Source organism: Hemiscyllium ocellatum, chromosome 46, assembly GCF_020745735.1.
Source record: "Hemiscyllium ocellatum isolate sHemOce1 chromosome 46, sHemOce1.pat.X.cur, whole genome shotgun sequence".
Lineage (NCBI taxonomy): Eukaryota > Metazoa > Chordata > Chondrichthyes > Orectolobiformes > Hemiscylliidae > Hemiscyllium > Hemiscyllium ocellatum.
The window spans coordinates 1,190,879-1,211,635 of record NC_083446.1 but is presented as its reverse complement, the minus strand read 5'-3'; the positions used below and the strand labels follow the sequence as shown (position 1 = coordinate 1,211,635).

At 45.1% G+C, this 20,757-nt stretch overlaps 1 protein-coding gene across 5 annotated transcripts in view; it reads right to left on the bottom strand.

The window, feature by feature from the left end:
* The window catches only part of eml3 (EMAP like 3), a 69,288-nt gene that overhangs the window by 4,145 nt on the left and 44,386 nt on the right, over positions 1-20,757 (bottom strand). For all 5 annotated transcript variants that reach the window (XM_060855790.1, XM_060855791.1, XM_060855793.1 and 2 more), the window contains 12 exons: positions 20,043-20,138; positions 18,829-18,963; positions 15,280-15,418; positions 11,351-11,502; positions 11,003-11,128; positions 10,675-10,806; positions 7,370-7,437; positions 4,625-4,713; positions 4,114-4,211; positions 3,257-3,344; positions 2,621-2,719; positions 1,457-1,587 (listed from right to left, as the gene is read on the bottom strand). In XM_060855790.1, the coding sequence (XP_060711773.1) occupies positions 1,457-1,587; positions 2,621-2,719; positions 3,257-3,344; positions 4,114-4,211; positions 4,625-4,713; positions 7,370-7,437; positions 10,675-10,806; positions 11,003-11,128; positions 11,351-11,502; positions 15,280-15,418; positions 18,829-18,963; positions 20,043-20,138 (1,353 nt within the window). The remainder of the gene's footprint in view (positions 1-1,456; positions 1,588-2,620; positions 2,720-3,256; positions 3,345-4,113; positions 4,212-4,624; positions 4,714-7,369; positions 7,438-10,674; positions 10,807-11,002; positions 11,129-11,350; positions 11,503-15,279; positions 15,419-18,828; positions 18,964-20,042; positions 20,139-20,757) is intronic.

Genomic DNA, 20,757 nt, shown 5'->3' with positions numbered 1-20,757 from the left:
GCACAGCAATGTGGTTATTCTTAAGGGGTAGGCCTAGTCATAAACACTCTGAATGAATAATGAACAAAATTTTAGATACAACACTCTCACTGAAGTCTAATACAGTGAATTAGAAAGGCTTAACATAAATTCTGGCTTTTCTACTCTATGCCTGTATTTAAATAGCCCAGGCTGCTGTCTGCCTTTCCCCACACGGCTCAGAAATGATCACAGTGATCATTATAGTACATCCAGCCACAGAAGAGAAGTGGTTTGTAATGTTTCAATGCAGCTTTTTATTCTGCTTCTCAAAGGCTCCGTTCTGACCCTGGCACAGTTGCACAGGAACTGGCCACCCATGGTACCTTTAATATCCAGTACCATTTGATATGTACAGACCCTGACCCTTATTCAACATTGGAAGGCGTCACACTCCAACCCTATTGCAGTGTTATCTGTCCCTGCTGTTTGTTACACAGTACTGATGCCCAGTGGTGGCTGTAGTGGAGGGCGGGGGCGACAGTGGGTGAATGTGAATTGGGTACCCACTTCCCTTTACAAAGCTGCTTTGGTTAATATGTGGAAGGACACCTCAGGCACCTCCTCACAGCACCTGGATTAAAATCTGTTTCCACCACATAAGCAAAACAGGAAAGGCATCTTCTGTGGTCATCCAAACATTTCCCTTTCTGGCTCTTTCTCAATTCTGTGTGTGGCAGGCGCTGCTTTTGGGCAGTAGCCTCATGAATATCACTGCCAACTGGCTTCTTCCCACACAGACTCTCTGTATGCAGACAGACAGAGAGCAAGAGAGAGATGGATGGTGCGCATCCTAATACTCAACAATGTTGTGCCATTAGTCCACTAAACTCTTCCATGCTTGGCTATCTCATTCTCGAAATGATCTGTCCTTCTCTCACACTGACAGGATGAAAGCATAATACTGGGTGCTTGTTCTCATTGATTAGCGTTCTAGAGAAATCACGAAACAAACCTCTCTCTCATAAATAGTTTTGAAAGTCTAGAACTTCCGGACTCCAAAAGGCTTTGGGTATTTTCATCACTGATTTTTGATAGACAAGGGCCATTAGAAGACTATGAAGCAAAGCCAAGTGATGTTGAGTCATAAATCAGCTGTGATCTGGTGGAAGGATGAAGCAGTTTGGGGTCTGGTTGGAGGGATCCACCCAGTGTTTTGTGATGCTGAAATTGCAAAGAAACACTCACCACAACTGAACAAAAAGAACCGAAAGCACTGTGGATGCTGGAAATCAGAAAACTCAACAAGTTTGACAGCATCTGTGGACAGAAATCAGTTAATGTTTTGGGTCCAGTGACCCTTCATCAGAATCCCACATACTGAAAAGTCACTGGACCTGAAACATAAACACTAATTTCTTTCTATAGATACTGCCAGACCTGCAGAGTTTTTCCAGCAATTTCTCTTTTTGTTTCTCTCATCAACACTCTGACTGACCTTAGGTTTCGCACATGGATACTGAAAGAGATGAACTTTGCAGAAATCGTCAGCCACAGCCACTGTGCGCTCATTGTGAGAGCGGCACAGTGCATTGATGTCTGTCCCATCAGAACCATCTGGCCAGACCCCTGCAACAAGACAAAAAGCAAAAAAAAAGCTCCCAGTGTTATTCAAACTGCTTGACAGTTCGCAGTTAGGAGAAAGGCTGTTGGAATTCATAACATCATTGCGCCTGTGCCAGCTTTTTAAAAGATCTCTCCAATGATTACCAATCTCTCTTTGCCCCACTCCTTTCCCCATAGCTATAGCAGCATGGGCAGGCTATTTGGCCCTTCAAGTCTCCTACCCCACTGGTCATGGTCTCACTTTGCAATTTCTCCACATTAACTAAAGTCTCTAGTTTGTCTAGTAAATATTCTCTGCACGTTTTCTTCGGGAGGTTTAAATGTGCCAGTGCAAGGGAGAAGTGAATCTGTACTAGTTACATTTATTGCTAGGGGAAATGAATATAAAAATAGGAAGGCTTAGAGCAGTTGTCTAAGGTGTTGGGGAGACCACGTCTGGAGTACTGTGCATTGTTTTGGTTTCTTTGTTTGAAAAAGGACATAACTGCATCAGAAGCAGTTCAGCAATTGTTCACTTGATTCATTCCTCAGATGAAACTCTACTTTTCAGATGAAAGCTTAAGTGGGTTGGATGTTAGAGTTTAGAAGAACAAGACACGATCTTATTGAAACAGTAAAATCCTGAGCAGACTGGTGAGATGGATAGACAGGAAAGTGAAGTTAAGACCACAAGCAGATGAGCCACAATCTTATTGAACTGGGGAGCAGGCTGGAGGGGCCTACTTCTACTCAAAAGTCCCATGTCCTAAACACTTGATTGTAACAGTCCATTGTGCAAACATCTTCATTGCAGAGCATTGGCTTTAGAAGCCCACCTCGGAGCTGCCCAACCTAATGACTTGGGCAGTCTAAAGTCAGAGCTGGTTAATTTTGTATTAGATTCACCCCAGCACTGAGATATGTCCCTGCTTCATGAGGGAGGTGTTCTAATAGCCCTCACATATTCTTCACTCCATCCACTGACTATAAAATTCTCATGCATTTCTTCAAACCCTCTCCCATTGCTCCCACCACTGTCCAAGGCTATAATCCTTACCAAAAACATGGAATCCCAAGACACAGGTATATGAGACCCATTCCAGATCCTTGCACTCATAACGATTTCTGAGTAGTTTACATCCTGCCCCGATGTCCCCTGTAAAATAGGATGCCGATACCAAGAATAAATTACTTGGAGTTACTGCCTGTTCAAACAGACATTGTTTTCCTTTTTCTTTCCAGTCAGGTTTGATGGAGTCTGCTGATATCACAGAGACTAAGGACAGTTGAAGCCCCTTCATCAATTGTGAGTTACAAACTCAACAGACTGAATAATAATGTCTTCACTACTTACCACATGGACAGTCCAACTGACTCACTGAGATACAGACCTCATACACAGGAGATCCTCCCAAATCTAGTAAGTGTTTCCATCTCCTTTGATGATATTGATTCCTCAGAGGTATGATAGAAAGTGAACTGACTGGGCTCAAGGCCAGTCTCATCTCATATCCGTGACATACAACTAGACCAAAAGCAGAGTGCACCACCAAATCTTCCTCCGCACCCCAACTAGAGGTACCAAGGCCCAGCTTAGCACCATTACTGCTGCCACCTTTATAACATGGGTTTGAGGGCATTGCAGTGCTGGTTTTGGGAAAAACCTAGATGATCTGGAAACTTCTCTACTTACAGTAGAGGATCTCATAGTCTCCAGAATTGGACATGATGAAGTGGCTGTCTTGAGACCAGTCCAGGTGAGTGATGAAGCTCGAATGACCCTAAGTATAAGCAAGAAAGGTATGGGGTTACAGTGAGTCATCATCAAAAACAATACCAACCATCACACATTTATTCAATGCAGAGTTTAACACTTCAACATAGTCTCTGTGGACCATGTGTCATGATTGTTAGTTCAGGAGCCAGGCCCACATCAGGACTTAAAAACTTTATGATGGCCCTCATAACCTGTTTACTAAGTTTTTGATCATCTGTTTGCATGATATTTGCAGCTCTGTCAATGAAATGTTGACAATGAAGAGGCTTGGGACATTCACCTACATGAAATACACGACATGTATATTCTATACACACATACCCTCACATGTTGTTGTGAATTACAATATTGAGTAGGAGATTATCTCCTCCTGCCTATCTCCTGGTTATTATCCTTTTACTACCTAGCCTTACACATGGAAGGATGATCTCTTGGGCAAGATGCCAGACCCTCAACGTGCCCATAGAAGGGTAACTTGAACTGTTATTACTGCCTTTAGTGAACAGTGAGACGGACAAGGTGAGGAATAGCGGAGATGGAATGGTGAATTGAAGCAGATCAGATCCCAATCCAGGAAGTGGCATTAGCGGGTAGGATAAAAGATGACAGCATTATTCCTAGGCTTATCACAGGAAGACATTAGAAATGGCTTTGCTGCTCTAAGTAGACCCATTGTTTCCCAAACAGTGGATGGGGAAAGAGATAAAAAAATAGATTAGGAAAAGGAAGGACCATCAGAACATTTCAAGTTTAATATAAATTGATGTTCTTACCATGCACCTGCCAAACCGGTTATACTTCCGACCATTCTCGCTGACAGTGTAGAGGTAAATGTAGTTGTCATGTGATCCTATTGCCAAGAAATTACCATCTGTTGGAATATAAAAATTTAATGCACATGCAATAACCGGTTTTTGGGAGGGCTTGTTGATGGTGATGAGCTGGGTGCCTATTCAACTGCATCCAGCTTTGTGTAGGTTTGGCTGCAATATACATGCTACCACCTCTCCATGACAAAACACATTGACTGCAAGGCTCACACATGAAGGCTAGAATGCTTGGTAGATTGACTAAAGATGATCCTGAGGGACACTGGTTAACTATGCTAACTCCTCCTGTCCTCTCCATTGGTGAGCCTACTGCTCGCTGTTACTGAAAATCAACTCACCAACACTGCTAGAAGCTCCCAGGTTCATGGGGAGGGCAGGCCTGCTGCCACTCAGCAAGCTTGCAATATCTGAGAATGCCAGTTGGTGCGAGTGACAGTTCACAACGTGTGATTACCTGGGGAATAGCGCACCACCGAGAGCTGCTCATTTCCATCGACAGTACTGGAAACCAGATTCTGTGTTTCACAATCCAGAACTACCCACCTGTGGGGGAGGAAAAAAAACACAAAAAATCATTTGCAACTAGAGAAATGGGAGAGGGAGGCAGGACAGAGAGGAAAAGTGTGTGTCACAATTTCTTGTTTCAGTGTAATGAGATTTATAATCATTCCACAATGAACATATTGATCCAGCATTGAAAGTATTCAAACCTAGTTATGGGGACACAGGGAATTGTGCTGAGAATACATCTCAGAGCTTTCCCACCTTTCAATAGTTAATGTCACTAAAAGCCATCACTCCCTCATTCAGAGTTACAGAAATGTTAAGGCATAGAAGGCTGCCATTGGCTCTCAAACAAACAAACATCATGACTTAGTCCCATCCTCCTACCTTTCCCTTATTCATTTTACATTGTTTTTATTTCAGTGTCCAATACCCTTTTGAATGCCTCAATTATACCTATCTTCACCACACTTCCAGGCAGTGTATTCCGGACCTTGACCCCTTGTGCAAAAAAGTGTTTCTTTTTCCCCTCGGCACATTTGTTTCTTTTGCAAATCATTTTAAGTGTCTGTCCCCTGTTCCTTTTACTAACAGGAACACTTTTTACCCCATCTACTCTAGTCAGTCCCTTCATAATTTTGAAAACCCCTATCAGATCTCCTCTTAGCCTTCTTCTCTCCAAGAACAGCCAACCTCTCCTGTCTACATATATAACTGAAGTTTCTCATTCATTGAACCATTCTTGTAAATCTCTTCCACCCTTTCTCCAAAGTGTACACATTCATCTCATAACGTGGCACCCAGAGCTGTACACAATACTCCAATTAAGGTCTAACAAGTGTCTTATACAAGTTCAGCATTACTGGATCTTGAAGTCTATGCTCCTATTAGTAATGCTGAGGATACTCTATTATCAACTGCTCTCCCTATCGGTTCTGCTACCTTTGATGATCTGTGCACATATACAAGCCAAGTCCCTCTGCTCCAGCACCCCTTTTTAGAATTGTATCTCCTAATGTATTGTCTTTCAAAGTTCTTTCTATCAAAGTCAGATCAACATAATGAAGTTAAAATCACACAACACCAGGTTATAGTCCAACAGTTCTACTTGGAAATACTAGCTTTTGGCTCCTTCATCAGGTAGCTGTTGTGTGATTTTTAACTGTCCACCCCAGTCCAACACTGGTATCTCTACAACATAATGAAGGAGGAAGTGGTGGGTGTCTTTAAATTCATTAAAGATAGACAAGTCACTAGGGCCAGTGCTGGGACTTTTGTTGTTTGTATGTATATATATATATATATATATATATAGATCTGGAGCAAAAATGTAGGTGGTCTAATTAATATCAAAATTGGTGGAGTTGCAGATAATCAGAAGGATTGTCAAAGTATACTGTGGGATATAGATAGATTGCAGATTTGGGCAGGAAAAACAGCAGATGGAGTTTAATTTGGACAAATGTGAGTTGATGCATTTTGGAAGATCAAATTTAGGTGTAAATTACACAATATATGGCAGAACACTTTGGAGCATTGACATTGAGCAAACACGTCCACAGATCCCTGAAAGTGGCAACAGCTGGATAAGGTAGCCATGAAAGCATACAGCACACTTGACTTCACTGGCCAGGGCATCAACTATAAAAGTCGGCAAGTTATGTTATTGCTGTAGAAAACTTCCGTTAAGCCACATTTGGAATATTTTGTGCAGTTCTGGTTGTCACCTTACCAACAGGATACTTTGGAGAGAGCACAGAGATGGTTTATCAGGATGTTGCCTGGTCTGGATGGTTTTAATTGTGAGGAGAGTTTGGATAAACTTTGATTGTTTTCACTGGAAAGGTGGAGTCTGAGCCTGATAGAGGTCTACAAAATTATGAGGAGCATAGATAGGTTAGATAGTCAAAGGCTTTTTCCCCAGGATAGAAAGGTCAACTACAAGAGGGCACAGGTTCAAGGTGAGAAGGAGAAGGTTTAGGGGAAACATGCAGGGTGGGTGTCTGGAACACACTGCTAGTGGTGGTGGTGGAAGCAGGCATGTTATCAAATGTTTAAAGTGTACCTTGAAAGACACATGAACTGTAGGCAAACAGAGGGATAGAAACTGTGCATGGGCAATAGGACGCAGGTACAAATAAGGACTAGGAACTGGTGCAGACTTGGTGGGCCAAAGGGCCTGTTCCTATACGGAGTTAAATTGTATATAAAATGCATTACCCACACCTCTGGACATTGAATTCCACATGTCACACATTCACCCACTCCACCAACTTGTCACTGTCCTCCTCACTATTTACAATGCTTTAAATTTCATGTCATTCATAAACTTTGAAATTGTCTTCTGCACATTGAGCTGAAAATGTGTTGCTGGAAAAGCACAGCAGTTCAGGCAGCAACCAAGGAGCAGGAGAATCGACGTTTCGGGCATGAGCCCTTCTTCAGGAATGAGCCCTTCATTCCTGAAGAAGGGCTTATGCCCAAAACGTCGATTCTCCTGCTCCTTGGATGCTGCCTGACCTGCTGCGCTTTTCCAGCACCACATTTTCAGCTGATATCCAGCATCTGCAGTTCTCACTTTCTTCTGCACACTGAGGCCTGTCATCAGAATACATGATCTTCTGATGTCCGTTGGTGCAGTGAAAACGCAGGGAGATGGGTTGAAAATAAGCAGATAGTAAAATGTGGTAGTTACCTGCCTGTCTGCAGCCCGACAGCCACCATGGTGCCACTGCAGTGGAAGTCAGCACACAGTCCAGTCTCCTGGGGAATTAGTGAAACTGTTAAATGTACAGGCCATGCAGTAGGAGCCTCACCATGTCCCTAAACAATTCACCCATATTTAAATACTTTCAAAGTGTAGAGAGAACCAACCTTTCATTGGTGGAATAGCTCTTTGTCAAATCTGTCCATTCTACCTATCAGGATAGTACTACTTCTTCAATTGATCACCCCTTGAATTTTGCCAAGCATTTGGGCAGCCTTTAGGGAAAAATTCATTCAGTGCTCTATGTGATTTGAATAGTGGAAACTCAGGACTGTAGCGTCCATGATACGAACCAAGTGCTGGGAAATAGGTTTTGGCTAAGTGGCTTGTTTCTTGGCCAGTGTATCCATGCCTCTTTCTGGAAACATTCTAAATTTCTGAAGAGGGGTACTTGAGGAGAAGGCTGGGAAGGGGGACACTACCTGAATTGATCCTTATGCCAGCTGGCACAAACATGATGGATTAAATGGCCTCCCTCTGTTCTGTAACAATTCTACCACTTCTGCCACCAGAGGGAGCATGCATCCTGTTGTGAGATTACCCACAGAAACGGCAGCTTTCTTCTCAGCACTATCCCAATCTCTGATCAGTCAGGCAATTGACATAACCTGGAGAAGGACACGCACCAGGGAGCAGGTTCAATGCCAGCTCAGTTGTGCCAGAATAAGAAACAAACACAGAGAATGCTGGAGAAACTCAGCAGGTCCAGCAACATCTGTAGAAAGTGAATACATTCACATTTTGAGTTGACATGACTCTTCAGAACTATGCTGAAAATGTGTTGCTGGTTAAAGCACAGCAGGTCAGGCAGCATCCAAGGAACAGGAAATTCGACATTTCAGGCCAGAGCCCTTCATCAGGAATGAGGAGAGGGAGCCAGTCAGGCTAAGATAAAAGGTAGGGAGGAGGGACTTGGGGGAGGGGCGATGGAGATGTGATAGGTGGAAGGAGGTCAAGGTGAGGGTGATAGGCCGGAGTGGGGTGGGGGCGGAGAGGTCAGGAAGAGGATTGCAGGTTAGGAGGGCGGTGCTGAGTTCAAGGGAATCGACTGAGACAAGGTGGGGGGAGGGGAATGAGGAAACTGGAGAAATCTGAGTTCATCCCTTGTGGTTGGAGGGTTCCAAGGCAGAAGATGAGGCGCTCCTCCTCCAGCCGTCATGTTGCTATGGTCTGGCGATGGAGGAGTCCAAGGACCTGCATGTCTTCGGTGGAGTGGGAGGGAGAGTTAAAGTGTTGAGCCACAGGGTGGTTGGGTTGGTTGGTCCGGGCGTCCCAGAGGTGTTCCCTGAAGCGTTCTGCAAGTAGGCGGCCAGTCTCCCCAATATAGAGGAGGCCACATCGGGTGCAGCAGATGCAATAGATGATGTGTGTGGAGGTGCAGGTGAATTTGTGGCGGATATGGAAGGATCCCTTGGGGCCTTGGAGAGAAGTAAGGGAGGAGGTGTGGGCGCAAGTTTTGCATTTCCTACGGTTGCAGGGGAAGGTGCCGGGAGTGGAGGTTGGGTTGGTGGGGGGGTGTGGACCTGACGAGGGAGTCACGAAGGGAGTGGTCTTTGCGAAACGCTGATAGGGGAGGGGAGGGAAATATATCCCTGGTAGTGGGTCCGTTTGGAGTTGGCGGAAATGACGGCAGATGATACGCTGCATACGGAGGTTGGTGGGGCGGTAGGTGAGAACCGGGGGGGTCTGTCTTGGTGGTGGTTGGAGGGGCGGGGCTCAAGGGCGGAGGAGCGGGAAGTGGAGGAGATGCGGTGGAGGGCATCGTCGATCACGTCTGGGGGGAATCTGTGGTCCTTGAAGAAGGAGGCCATCTGGGCTGTACGGTATTGGAACTGGTCCTCCTGGGAGCAGATGCGGCGGAGACGAAGGAATTGGGAATATGGGATGGAGTTTTTACAGGGGGCAGGGTGGGAGGAGGTGTAGTCCAGGTAGCTGTGGGAGTCAGTTGGTTTATAGTAGATGTCTGTGTTGAGAGTCATTCGGTTTACTCTTCAGAACTATCCTAAGGAACAGTCATATAGGACTTGAAACATCAACTCTGTTGCTCTCTCCATAGATGCTGCCAGACCTGCTGAGTTTCTCCAACACTCTGTTTATGTTTGGGATTTCCAGTATTGATAATATTTTGCTGTTATTCAAGTGCTGTAATTAGCATGACTGCTGCTTAAATCGCCTCTCATCTTTTGGATAAGGAATGTTAGAAACTGAGTCCAGGATTCCTGCTTATGATAAAGGAGAAAATGAGAGACAGAAAAGAGGGGGATGGGGAGGGGGGGGGAGATAGCGCATGCACAGGGGCAGTCTGAAAGGGGAAGAACAGAATTAATGGTCAGAATCTTTGATCAGAACTTGAAGTGGTTGGAGGTTTACATGGGTCAGGCAATTGCAGCCACAGAATGTGTGGGCTGGAGACTGAGGAAAGAACAAAAAGATCATTCTTGTAATAGGGCAGCATTCAGGAGTGATAGAAACACATACTCTGCAGTTCTGGTCGCCCTATTATAGGACGGATATTATTAAACTGGACAGAGCTCAGAAAGGATTTACCAGGAGGTTGCCAGAAATGGAGGGGTTAAGATATAAAAGATATATAAGATATAAAAATATAGACTGGAGAAACTGGGACTTTTTTTTAAAACTGGTGTATAGGAGGTTGAAGGGTGATCTTATTGAGGTTTATAAAATCATGAGGGATTTAGATAAGGTAATGACGAGGGTCTTTTCCCTTGGACGGGGGAGTTGAAAACTAGGGGGCAGATTTTTAAGGTGAGGGGGCAACTCTTTTACAGTGGTTCACATGTGGAACCAACTCCCAGAGAAAGTGGTGCATGTGGGTACAGTCACAACATTTAAAAGACATTTGGATAAGTTCATGAATAGGAAAAGCTTGGAGGAATAGGAGCCAAGTGCAGACAGGTGGTACTGGTTTAGTTTGAGAACATGGTTGGCGTGGACTTATTGAACCAAAGCGTCTGTTTCCATGCTGTATAACTTTTTGACATAAACCTTTCCTTTATTCTCTCCTGGAATGTGGACGTCACTGACTGAGTCAGCTTTTATTGCCCATCCCCAATTGCCCTTAAACTGGGGGAGAGGGAAGCAGTACTTCCCAGGAAGTATTTTCCAGGCATAAACAACAGCCAGACTCTGGTGTGAAGAAAGGTCACCCCTCCTCTCATTGTAGATCAAGGAACTTTCACTCAAGAGTCAGAGTGCAAGGTTTTCCCTCTCACCTCCAGCGTTTTACTCCATTCCAGCATATGCTGCTCCTGATTCCACAGACACACCTGCTTGTCATGCGCACATGTCAGGAAAAGATCTTGGAATGGGTGTGTGGCCAATCCCCACAGTTCATCTGTGTGACCCTGCAAGTGAACCACAAAGCATAACCACATGGAAACACCTCTCCATAACAGTTAACTCATAGGTCAATCTGTACCTTAGCTCCCTTCGCTAACCTTGGCTCTGTTGTTCTTAATATCCTTCATACAACAAAAATGATCACCCCCAAGTTTTGAAGGAGTGGGGGGATGAGCTGGAATCCTGGTGTTCTGCACTGACCTGCACGATGGGAGTAAAGGGCTCAGTAAAGCTGCCCCTCAGGATGGCATTCCGTGTGGTTCCAATTAGGAGATCATCCGCTTGTCCTTCCACAATAGTACGCACAGCACCAAATCGATCGGGGATCTACAATACAAAGCAGCATTGCTATTCTTTCACAACTTAAGGCAATCCAAATAATAACCTCAACAATAATGAAGTGCTTCTTCAGTTTAATCACAAAGTTCACCATATCCGCTTCACTTCTGTTTCTACCCTCACTTGCCCCTTCCTTCACCCACTCCCTCATTCCCTCCACTTGCTGGTGTTCTCTCCTCCTCACATTTTAATAATGCATGTCTGCCTCACCTCAGTTTCTTGATCTGTTGTAAGGCTCAGGTTCCAGTGGATGATTTTGCGGTCTTTCCCTCCTCCACTGAGCAGCGTGCCATCTCTCATGATGCAGAGGGTGAAGATACTGCCCTCGTGGGCCTTTGTTTGTTTGGCAATTTGATAAGTTTCTGAAACAGCACCAGAGAATGTGAGAGAGACTCCTGTGACATGTTCATTGAAATTCCAATTTCAACCTTCCTGAACAAACTAAAGCCCTTTACAAACAATGATTTCCTTTGGAAATGGAGTCACTACTACAATGTAGGAAACACGGCAACCAGTTTGTATACAGCAAGCTCCACAGTCAGCCGTGTAACAGATCAGATGGTCTGCTGAAAACCAAACAAATGCAGATGCTGTAAATCAGAAACTGCTGGAAATCCTCAGCAGGTATGGCAGTGTCTGTGAAGAGAAATCAGATAACTCTTCAGGTCCAGTGACCCTTCCTCAGTAGAGTTCTGAGGAAGGGTCACTGGACCCAAAACGTTTACTTTTCTTTTCACAGATGTTGCCAGACTTCTGTTTTTGTTTCACTTGGTCTGTTGATTTGGTGATGTTTGCTGAGAATAGAATAGAAGCCCTACAGTGTGGAAACCGGCCATTTGACCCAACATGTCCACATCAACCCTCCGAAGAGTAACCCACCCAGACCCATTCCACTACCCTATTACTTTACATTGCTCCTGACTAATACACCTAGCCTGCACATTCCTGAACACTGTGGGCAGTTAGCATGGCCAATACACTTAACCTACACATTCCTGAACACTGTGGGCAGTTAGCATGGCCAATTCACCTAGCCTGCACATTCCTGAACACTGTGGGCAGTTAGCATGGCCAATACACTTAACCTACACATTCCTGAACACTGTGGGCAGTTAGCATGGCCAATTCACCTAACCTACACATTCCTGAACACTGTGGGCAGTTAGCATGGCCAATACACCTAACCTACACATTCCTGAACACTGTGGGCAGTTAGCATGGCCAATACACCTAACCTACACATTCCTGAACACTGTGGGCAGTTAGCATGGCCAACTCACCTAACCTACACATTCCTGAACACTGTGGGCAGTTAGCATGGCCAATTCACCTAGCCTGCACATTCCTGAACACTGTGGGCAGTTAGCATGGCCAATACACTTAACCTACACATTCCTGAACACTGTGGGCAGTTAGCATGGCCAATTCACCTAACCTACACATTCCTGAACACTGTGGGCAGTTAGCATGGCCAATACACCTAACCTACACATTCCTGAACACTGTGAGCAGTTAGCATGGCCAATACACCTAACCTACACATTCCTGAACACTGTGGGCAGTTAGCATGGCCAATACACCTAACCTACACATTCCTGAACACTGTGGGCAGTTAGCATGGCCAACTCACCTAACCTACACATTCCTGAACACTGTGGGCAGTTAGCATGGCCAGTTCACCTAGCCTGCACATTCCTGAACACTGTGGGCAGTTAGCATGGCCAATTCACCTAGCCTGCACATTCCTGAACACTGTGGGCAGTTAGCATGGCCAATTCACCTAGCCTGCACATTCCTGAACACTGTGGGCAGTTAGCATGGCCAATACACCTAACCTACACATTCCTGAACACTGTGGGCAGTTAGCATGGCCAATACACCTAACCTACACATTCCTGAACACTGTGGGCAGTTAGCATGGCCAATACACCTAACCTACACATTCCTGAACACTGTGGGCAGTTAGCATGGCCAATACACCTAACCTACACATTCCTGAACACTGTGGGCAGTTAGCATGGCCAATACACCTAACCTACACATTCCTGAACACTGTGGGCAGTTAGCATGGCCAATACACCTAACCTACACATTCCTGAACACTGTGGGCAGTTAGCATGGCCAATACACCTAACCTACACATTCCTGAACACTGTGGGCAGTTAGCATGGCCAATTCACCTAACCTACACATTCCTGAACACTGTGGGCAGTTAGCATGGCCAATACACCTAACCTACACATTCCTGAACACTGTGGGCAGTTAGCATGGCCAACTCACCTAACCTACACATTCCTGAACACTGTGGGCAGTTAGCATGGCCAATTCACCTAACCTACACATTCCTGAACACTGTGGGCAGTTAGCATGGCCAATTCACCTAACCTACACATTCCTGAACACTGTGGGCAGTTAGCATGGCCAATACACCTAACCTACACATTCCTGAACACTGTGGGCAGTTAGCATGGCCAACTCACCTAACCTGCACATTCCTGAACACTGTGGGCAGTTAGTATGGCAAATTCACCTAGCCTGCACATTCCTGAACACTGTGGGCAGTTAGCATGGCCAATACACCTAACCTACACATTCCTGAACACTGTGGGCAGTTAGCATGGCCAATACACCTAACCTACACATTCCTGAACACTGTGGGCAGTTAGCATGGCCAATACACCTAACCTACACATTCCTGAACACTGTGGGCAGTTAGCATGGCCAACTCACCTAACCTACACATTCCTGAACACTGTGGGCAGTTAGCATGGCCAATTCACCTAACCTACACATTCCTGAACACTGTGGGCAGTTAGCATGGCCAATTCACCTAGCCTGCACATTCCTGAACACTGTGGGCAGTTAGCATGGCCAATTCACCTAGCCTGCACATTCCTGAACACTGTGGGCAGTTAGCATGGCCAATTCACCTAGCCTGCACATTCCTGAACACTGTGGGCAGTTAGCATGGCCAATTCACCTAGCCTGCACATTCCTGAACACTGTGGGCAGTTAGCATGGCCAATTCACCTAACCTACACATCTTTGGTCTGTGGCAGGAAACCGTAGTACCTGGAGGAAACCCATGCAGACACAGGGAGAATGTGCAAACTCCACACAGACAGTCGCCCAAGGCTGGAATTGAAACCGGGTCCCTGGCGCTGTGAGGCAGCAGTGCTAACCACTGGCATAAAAATATTGGCCCAGAACACTGGAGAGATACCTCGTGCTTTTCTCCCAGTGGTGGCTCTGGAACATTTTACACCTACCCAAGAGGACAATGGGGTGTGAGATTAATGTTTCATCTGAAACACAGTACCTCTGATCATGCAATAGAGACCATCTGACAGTGTGGAGCTCCCTTATTACTGACTTTCTGACACTGCAGTTCTATCTCAGCAGTGACCCTCTGACAGTATGGTGCTGTCTCAGCGCTGAACCTCCAACAGTGCAGGGATCTGTCAGTATGGCTGGGATTGTCAGTCCGGATTTTGTATTCAAGTCTCCAGAGTGAGCCTTGAATCCACAACCTTTGTGGGGGAGGGGCTGGCAGTAGCACAGTGTGTCAGTGATTAGCACTGCTGCTTCACAGCGCCACCTCCAGTGATTGTCTGTGTGGAGTTTGCATGGGATTTCTCACAGTGCTCTGATTCCTTTCGCAGTCCAAAGTTGTGCAGGTTAGGTGGACTGGCGATGTTAAATTGCCCTTTGGCCCAGGGTTCTGCAGGCTAGGTGGATTAGCCATGGGAAATGCAGAGTTAGAGGGATAGTGTCGGGGATGGGTCCGGGTCAGATGCTCTTTGAAGAGATCATGTGGACTCAATGGGCCGAGTGGCCTGCTTCTACAGTGTAGGGATGCTATGAAAGCTGACTGAGATAATTGTAATATAAAATGTAACATCTGAACCACACCAGCTGATTCCACACCAAGCGAGAGATGCCTTCCACAGATGTAAACAAACTACTCACTGTCTCCTGCTGCTTGAAACCTCACTCTATGTAAATTACACATTCTTGCAATTATTTGTGGAGAGTGTGCTTGTTTCACTTCTGACAAGTCAGTGAGTAGTCGTAGTTTATGTTCATGTCCCTTACAGAAACCAGGGCAAGCCCTCGTGTTGGAGACGGCTGCCAAGTACCTTTGGCTCCTTTGCCCAATGTCTTGATGTCTGCAGCTGCTTTACCCCATAGGAGGATATTTCCCTCTGAGTCGCCAGTCAGCACATCCCCATTTCTCAGGAACACAAAACACTGAATAAATTTGGGTTTCTTGTATTTCTGTAAAATGAAAGAGGAAACAAATTCAGCTGCAAACTTGCACTTCCTGTCACTGTATTATCACCAACAGAAGGTCAGTTCTCCTCACTGTATCACTTTGTCGCTTCACCAGCTTTCCGGTTTCTCACAGCTGAGGCAGGGCAGCCCGTGGGTCACAGGAGCTATTCAACAAAAGAGGGTGGTATGAACTAAAATAATTTGCAGCATGGTCACAGCAACAGAGTATTAGAGGATAAGATGTAGAAGCAAAAGTAGTCTAATATACTCTGCCATTCAATGAGACAGTGACTGATCTTAAAATCCTCAAGTCCTATTTTCCTGTCTTATCACCATAACTTTGATTCTCTTACTGATTAAACATCTGTCTATCTCTTCCTTGAATATCCTTAAGGGTTCAGGCTCCATGGTAAAGAATTCCACAGATCCACACACTCGGAGTAGGGGAATCCTCCTCATCTCTGGTCCCACTCTCTCCCATAAGACCATTGGATAAAGGTGAAGAATTAGGCTATAGGGCCTATCAAGTCTCCTTTGCCTTTCAATCATGGCTGATAGGTTTCTCAACCCCATTCTCCTGCCTTCTCTCCTTAACCCTTGATGCAATCAAGAACCTATTTATCTCTCTCAAATACACTTGATGACCAGGCCACCACAACCTTCTGTGGTAATGAGTTCCACAGATTGACACTCTGGTTGAAGAAATTCCTCCTGAGCTCAGTTGTAAAGGGTCATCCCTTCATTGTAAGGCTGTGCCCTCGGGTCATAGTCTGTCTTACTGATGGAAACATCATCTCCACATCCACTCTATTCAGGCCTCTAAGTTTCATTCAGATGCCCCCATCCTGCTAAACTCCACTGAGTATATACCTAGAGTCCTTAACCATATTTCTATGACAAGTCCTTCATCCCTCCTATAAGCCTCCTCTTGCCATACCCTTCAATACCAGCACAGTTTCCTGAGATACGTGGCCCAAAACTGCTCCCAACGAGTTTTGAGAAGATTTGTAGCACAGGTTGAGGTTCAGGATGTAGGTTTGCTTGCTGAGCTTGAAGGTTCATTTTCAGACGTTTCATCACAATACTAGGTAACATCTTCAATGAGCCTCCGAATGAAGCACTGGTGGTGTAGCCCGCTTTCTATTTATATGTTAGTTAGAGGAATTAGAGGAAACCTTCAAGACCATCAATAATACTCTTACTGGCATAAAATTCACTAAAGAGGAGGAAAACAACAACAAACTACCATTCCTAGATATCACAGTAAAGCGAACAGCCAATGGGGAACTTCAAACCAATGTCTACAGGAAAACAACACATATGGACCAAATGTTGAACTACAGAAGCAATCATCCCAACATCCACAAACGAAGCTGCTATAGAACATTATTTCAACGATCCACCACACACTGCAGCACAGAGGAACTACGCAGAGCAGAGGAAAATCATCTTTACAGTGTATTCAAAAAGAATGGGTCCAATGAACACAATCTGCCGATTTCTGAGCAACAAACCCAAACAAGCAGACAAAACACACCCAGAAACCCTAGCCACTCTCCCCTACATGAAAGACATCTCAGAAATGACTGCCAGACTACTCAAACCCCTTGGCATCATGGTAGCCCACAAACCCACCAACACAGTAAAACAGCATGTAATGAACTTGCAAGACCCTATACAAACAACAAGCAAAACTATTGTCATTTACAAAATACCTTGTAAGAACAGTAACAAACACTATATTGGACAAACAGGCAGAAAACTAGCTACCAGGATACATGAACATCAACTAGCCACAAAACGACATGACCCTCTCTCACTAGTATCTTTACATACAAATGACAAAAGACACCACTTCGACTGGGACAACACATCCATCCTAGGACAAGCCAAACAGAGACACGCATAAGAATTCCTAGAAGCGTGGTATTCCAACCGGAAATCTATCAACAAACACATCGACTTGGATCCTACTTACCACCCCCTGAGAAAAAGAACAGGAAATGATATCACCATAAGGAATAATGTCACCATAGGAAGTGACATCACCAACCCTAGGAAACTCAAACACATAAATAGAAAGAGGACTACACCACCAGTGCTTCATTCGGAGGCTCACTAAAGATGTTACCTAGTATAATGATGAAACGTCTAAAAACGAATCTTCCAGCTCAGCATGCAAACCTACATCCAGACTGCTCTCAATATTTCTAAATACAGTCTGCCCACAGCCTTACACAGCCATCAGCAGTACATCCTTGCTCTGTATTCTAGCCCTCTTGAAAAGAATGTTAACGTCACATTTGACTTCCTAACCCCCCCAACTGAACCTGTATGTTAACTTCATACAATCCTGAACTAGGACTCCCAAGTCCATTTGTGGTTTGGATTTCCAAAGCCATTTACCATTTAGAATATAGTCTACATCTCTATTCTTCCTACCAAAGTGCATAACCTCACACTTTCCCACACTGTATTACATCTGCCACTTCTTTGTCCACTCTCCTTGCATGTCCAAGTCCATGTCCAAGCAGCCTCCCTGCGTTCTCAACACAACCTGCCCCTCCATCTACCTTTGTGTCATTTTCAAACTTAGCAACAATGCCCTCAGTTCCTTCATCTAGATGGTTAATGTATAATGTGAATAGCTGTGGTTCCAATACTGAGCCCTGCTGAATCAACTCCTCACTGGCTGCCATCCTGAAAATGATCCCTTTAATGCCACTCTCTGCCTTTTGTCAATCAGCCAGTACTCTATCCATGCCAATACCTTGTTCCCACCTCTTATTTTACTTAGCAGCCTCCTGTTCAGCACTTTGTCAAAGACCTTTCGGAAATCCAAATAGACCACATCCATTGGATCTCCTTTGTTTAACTTGCTTGTTACCTCCTCAAAGAATTCTAACAGATTCTACAGATGGCACGGTGGCTCAGTGGTTAGCACTGCTGCCTCACAGCACCAGGAACCCAGGTTTGATTTCAGCTTCTCTCTCTCTCAAACGGTAGGGTGAATTCTATCATATTATGATCACTGCCCTCTAAGGGCTCCTTCACCTTCAGCTCCCTAATCACGTTTGCCTTATTACACATCTAATCCAGAATTGCCTGTTCCCTGGTCGGTTCCACCACAGTGCTCTAAAATCTCTTGTATAGACATTCCACAAATTCCTTATCTTGGCATCTGCTGCAGAGTGACCATTTAGAGTGTCGTCTGAACTCACCAGTACCGAATGCCAGTTAGTAAAGAGTGACTGTTTAAAGAGTACCGTTTGAATTCAGTGCACAGAGTTCTTTGTTGGTACAGAGCACAGTGGTTGATTAATCAGGTGTTACCATTAGAGTGTACAGGCTGATGCACTGACACAATAGGGAGTATCTAACTGTTCGTCAGGCTGTGGTCTAGCATAACTTACCCCAAAGATGCCCTGCTTTTTGGTGAGGCAGGAGCCAGTCCAAGTCCAGAAGTAGACATGTGATTTGCCACAGGTGACAACACTTGAGCTGTCTGTTGGGTGAAACTCTACCTCGAACACTGCCTCATTGGTTGTCTGTCAGGGTGAGACCACAGTGGGGATTAGCATCTGACATCAATTCAGAGACAAACACTGCATTCTACGGTACAGATGGCCATTCATCTTACTGGGTCTGTGCCAGCTCTTCATTAGAACTACCCAAATAAGGCCACACTCCTTTAATCTTTCCTAATAGCACTGAAAACATATCTTTTCTATTATTTCTGTAATTCTCTTTTCAAAGTTCCTAATGAATCTGCTTTCAGGGTATTCCAATTCGCAAAACACATTGTGTCAAAAAAGGTGATTCTCTTTCCCCCTCAGGTCCTTTTGTTGATTCTCTTCAATCAATGTCCTGTGTTTAGTGGAAAGGGTTTCTCACTCACTCAGCATGGTTTCTCTTACTAGCAATCAGACTGAAAGCCCCGACTCCATCTGGGAGGCCACAATATTCCAGAACCATGCCTATTCACACTGCTGATGGCAATTAGCTCCTTCACACCTTGAACATGAACATAACCTAATTTCCACGTCCCTCTTCAGCTCCTCGTAATATTTAGCTGTGTCTGGAAACAACCTGGCTAATAATGTTCTGTCATGGGAAGTAGCTGTCAGAGCCTGCACTGAGCCAGAACAGCTCAAACACTGTTCTGACAGTAAATTTGTGTAGAAGACAGCATTTTAAATCATGGTTCATCCCCTCATCAAATGGTAGGTTTCCTATTGGCCTGTCTCCACTCCAGCATTGCTCTGACTTGGTGAGAAGCCAGAGGCCATTTGAGTCAGCACCCTGCCCAATGCACATGCTGAGCAGGATTTCCGCTAGCCATCGTTTAGGTTAGGGTTGATCACTTTATGAAGCCCCTGATTCACAGAAAGTGATCAAGAAAAGAGCACCCTCCAACGCTACAGACCAGCCCCTTACTAGCACAGATATGCTCCAGGACCCCTATGACCTTCTGTGGTTAATATTGGAGATACATCAGCCCTGCAAGCATAGTTCATTCCACTACAGAGTCACTATCCCAAAGGAATTCACCTGTTTACTCTTATGCTGACTACAAGAACCCATTCCAGCCTCCATGCCCATCATCTCCAGTGTTTAAAATACCTACCTTAATCTCCACCTGCTTGGTACCCTTGGCACAGTCCCAGATGGACATGATGTGTTCTGTGGAATCATCAACTACACAGAGAAAAGCACCAGAATCCTGCAAAACCAAACAGCACCATAAGCCTCACTGGCTGGTCTGCAGGAAACCTCTCAGGAAAAAAAATGTCTGAGGGAGGGTGGGAGTGGCAAGGGGACAGTGGGAGTTGGGAGTGACAGAGGTGAGACAGTGACAAGGTTCGGGAGTGATGACAGGATGCAGAGGGATGGAGTGACAGGTAAAGGAAGTGATGAGGGGACTCAGAGAGGAGGGAATGATGGGGGAAAGCAGAGGGGAGGAAAGGTGAGAGAAGAGGAGGAAAATTCTATAACGAGCTTTGTCACTTCAGAGTATGTCCCAAATGCTTTTCCATTATTGAAGTATTTTTGAAATATACTGGTGTAACAAAGGGACATGACAGCTGATTGTATATACTGCAAGCTCCCACACACAGCAATGAGGATGACTCAGATCATCTGTTTAGAGTGATGTTTGTTGAGGGATAAATACCAGCCTGCAGACCCCAGAGAACTCACCCTGCCCTTCTTCCAATAGTGATGTGGGATCTTTTACACTCCCCCCACCCTCCGAGAGGGCAGACAGATTCTTGGTTTAATGTTCGTCCAAAGTGGAGAGAGTATGGAAACTGCAGGATGCATCAGCACTCAATTTCAAACTA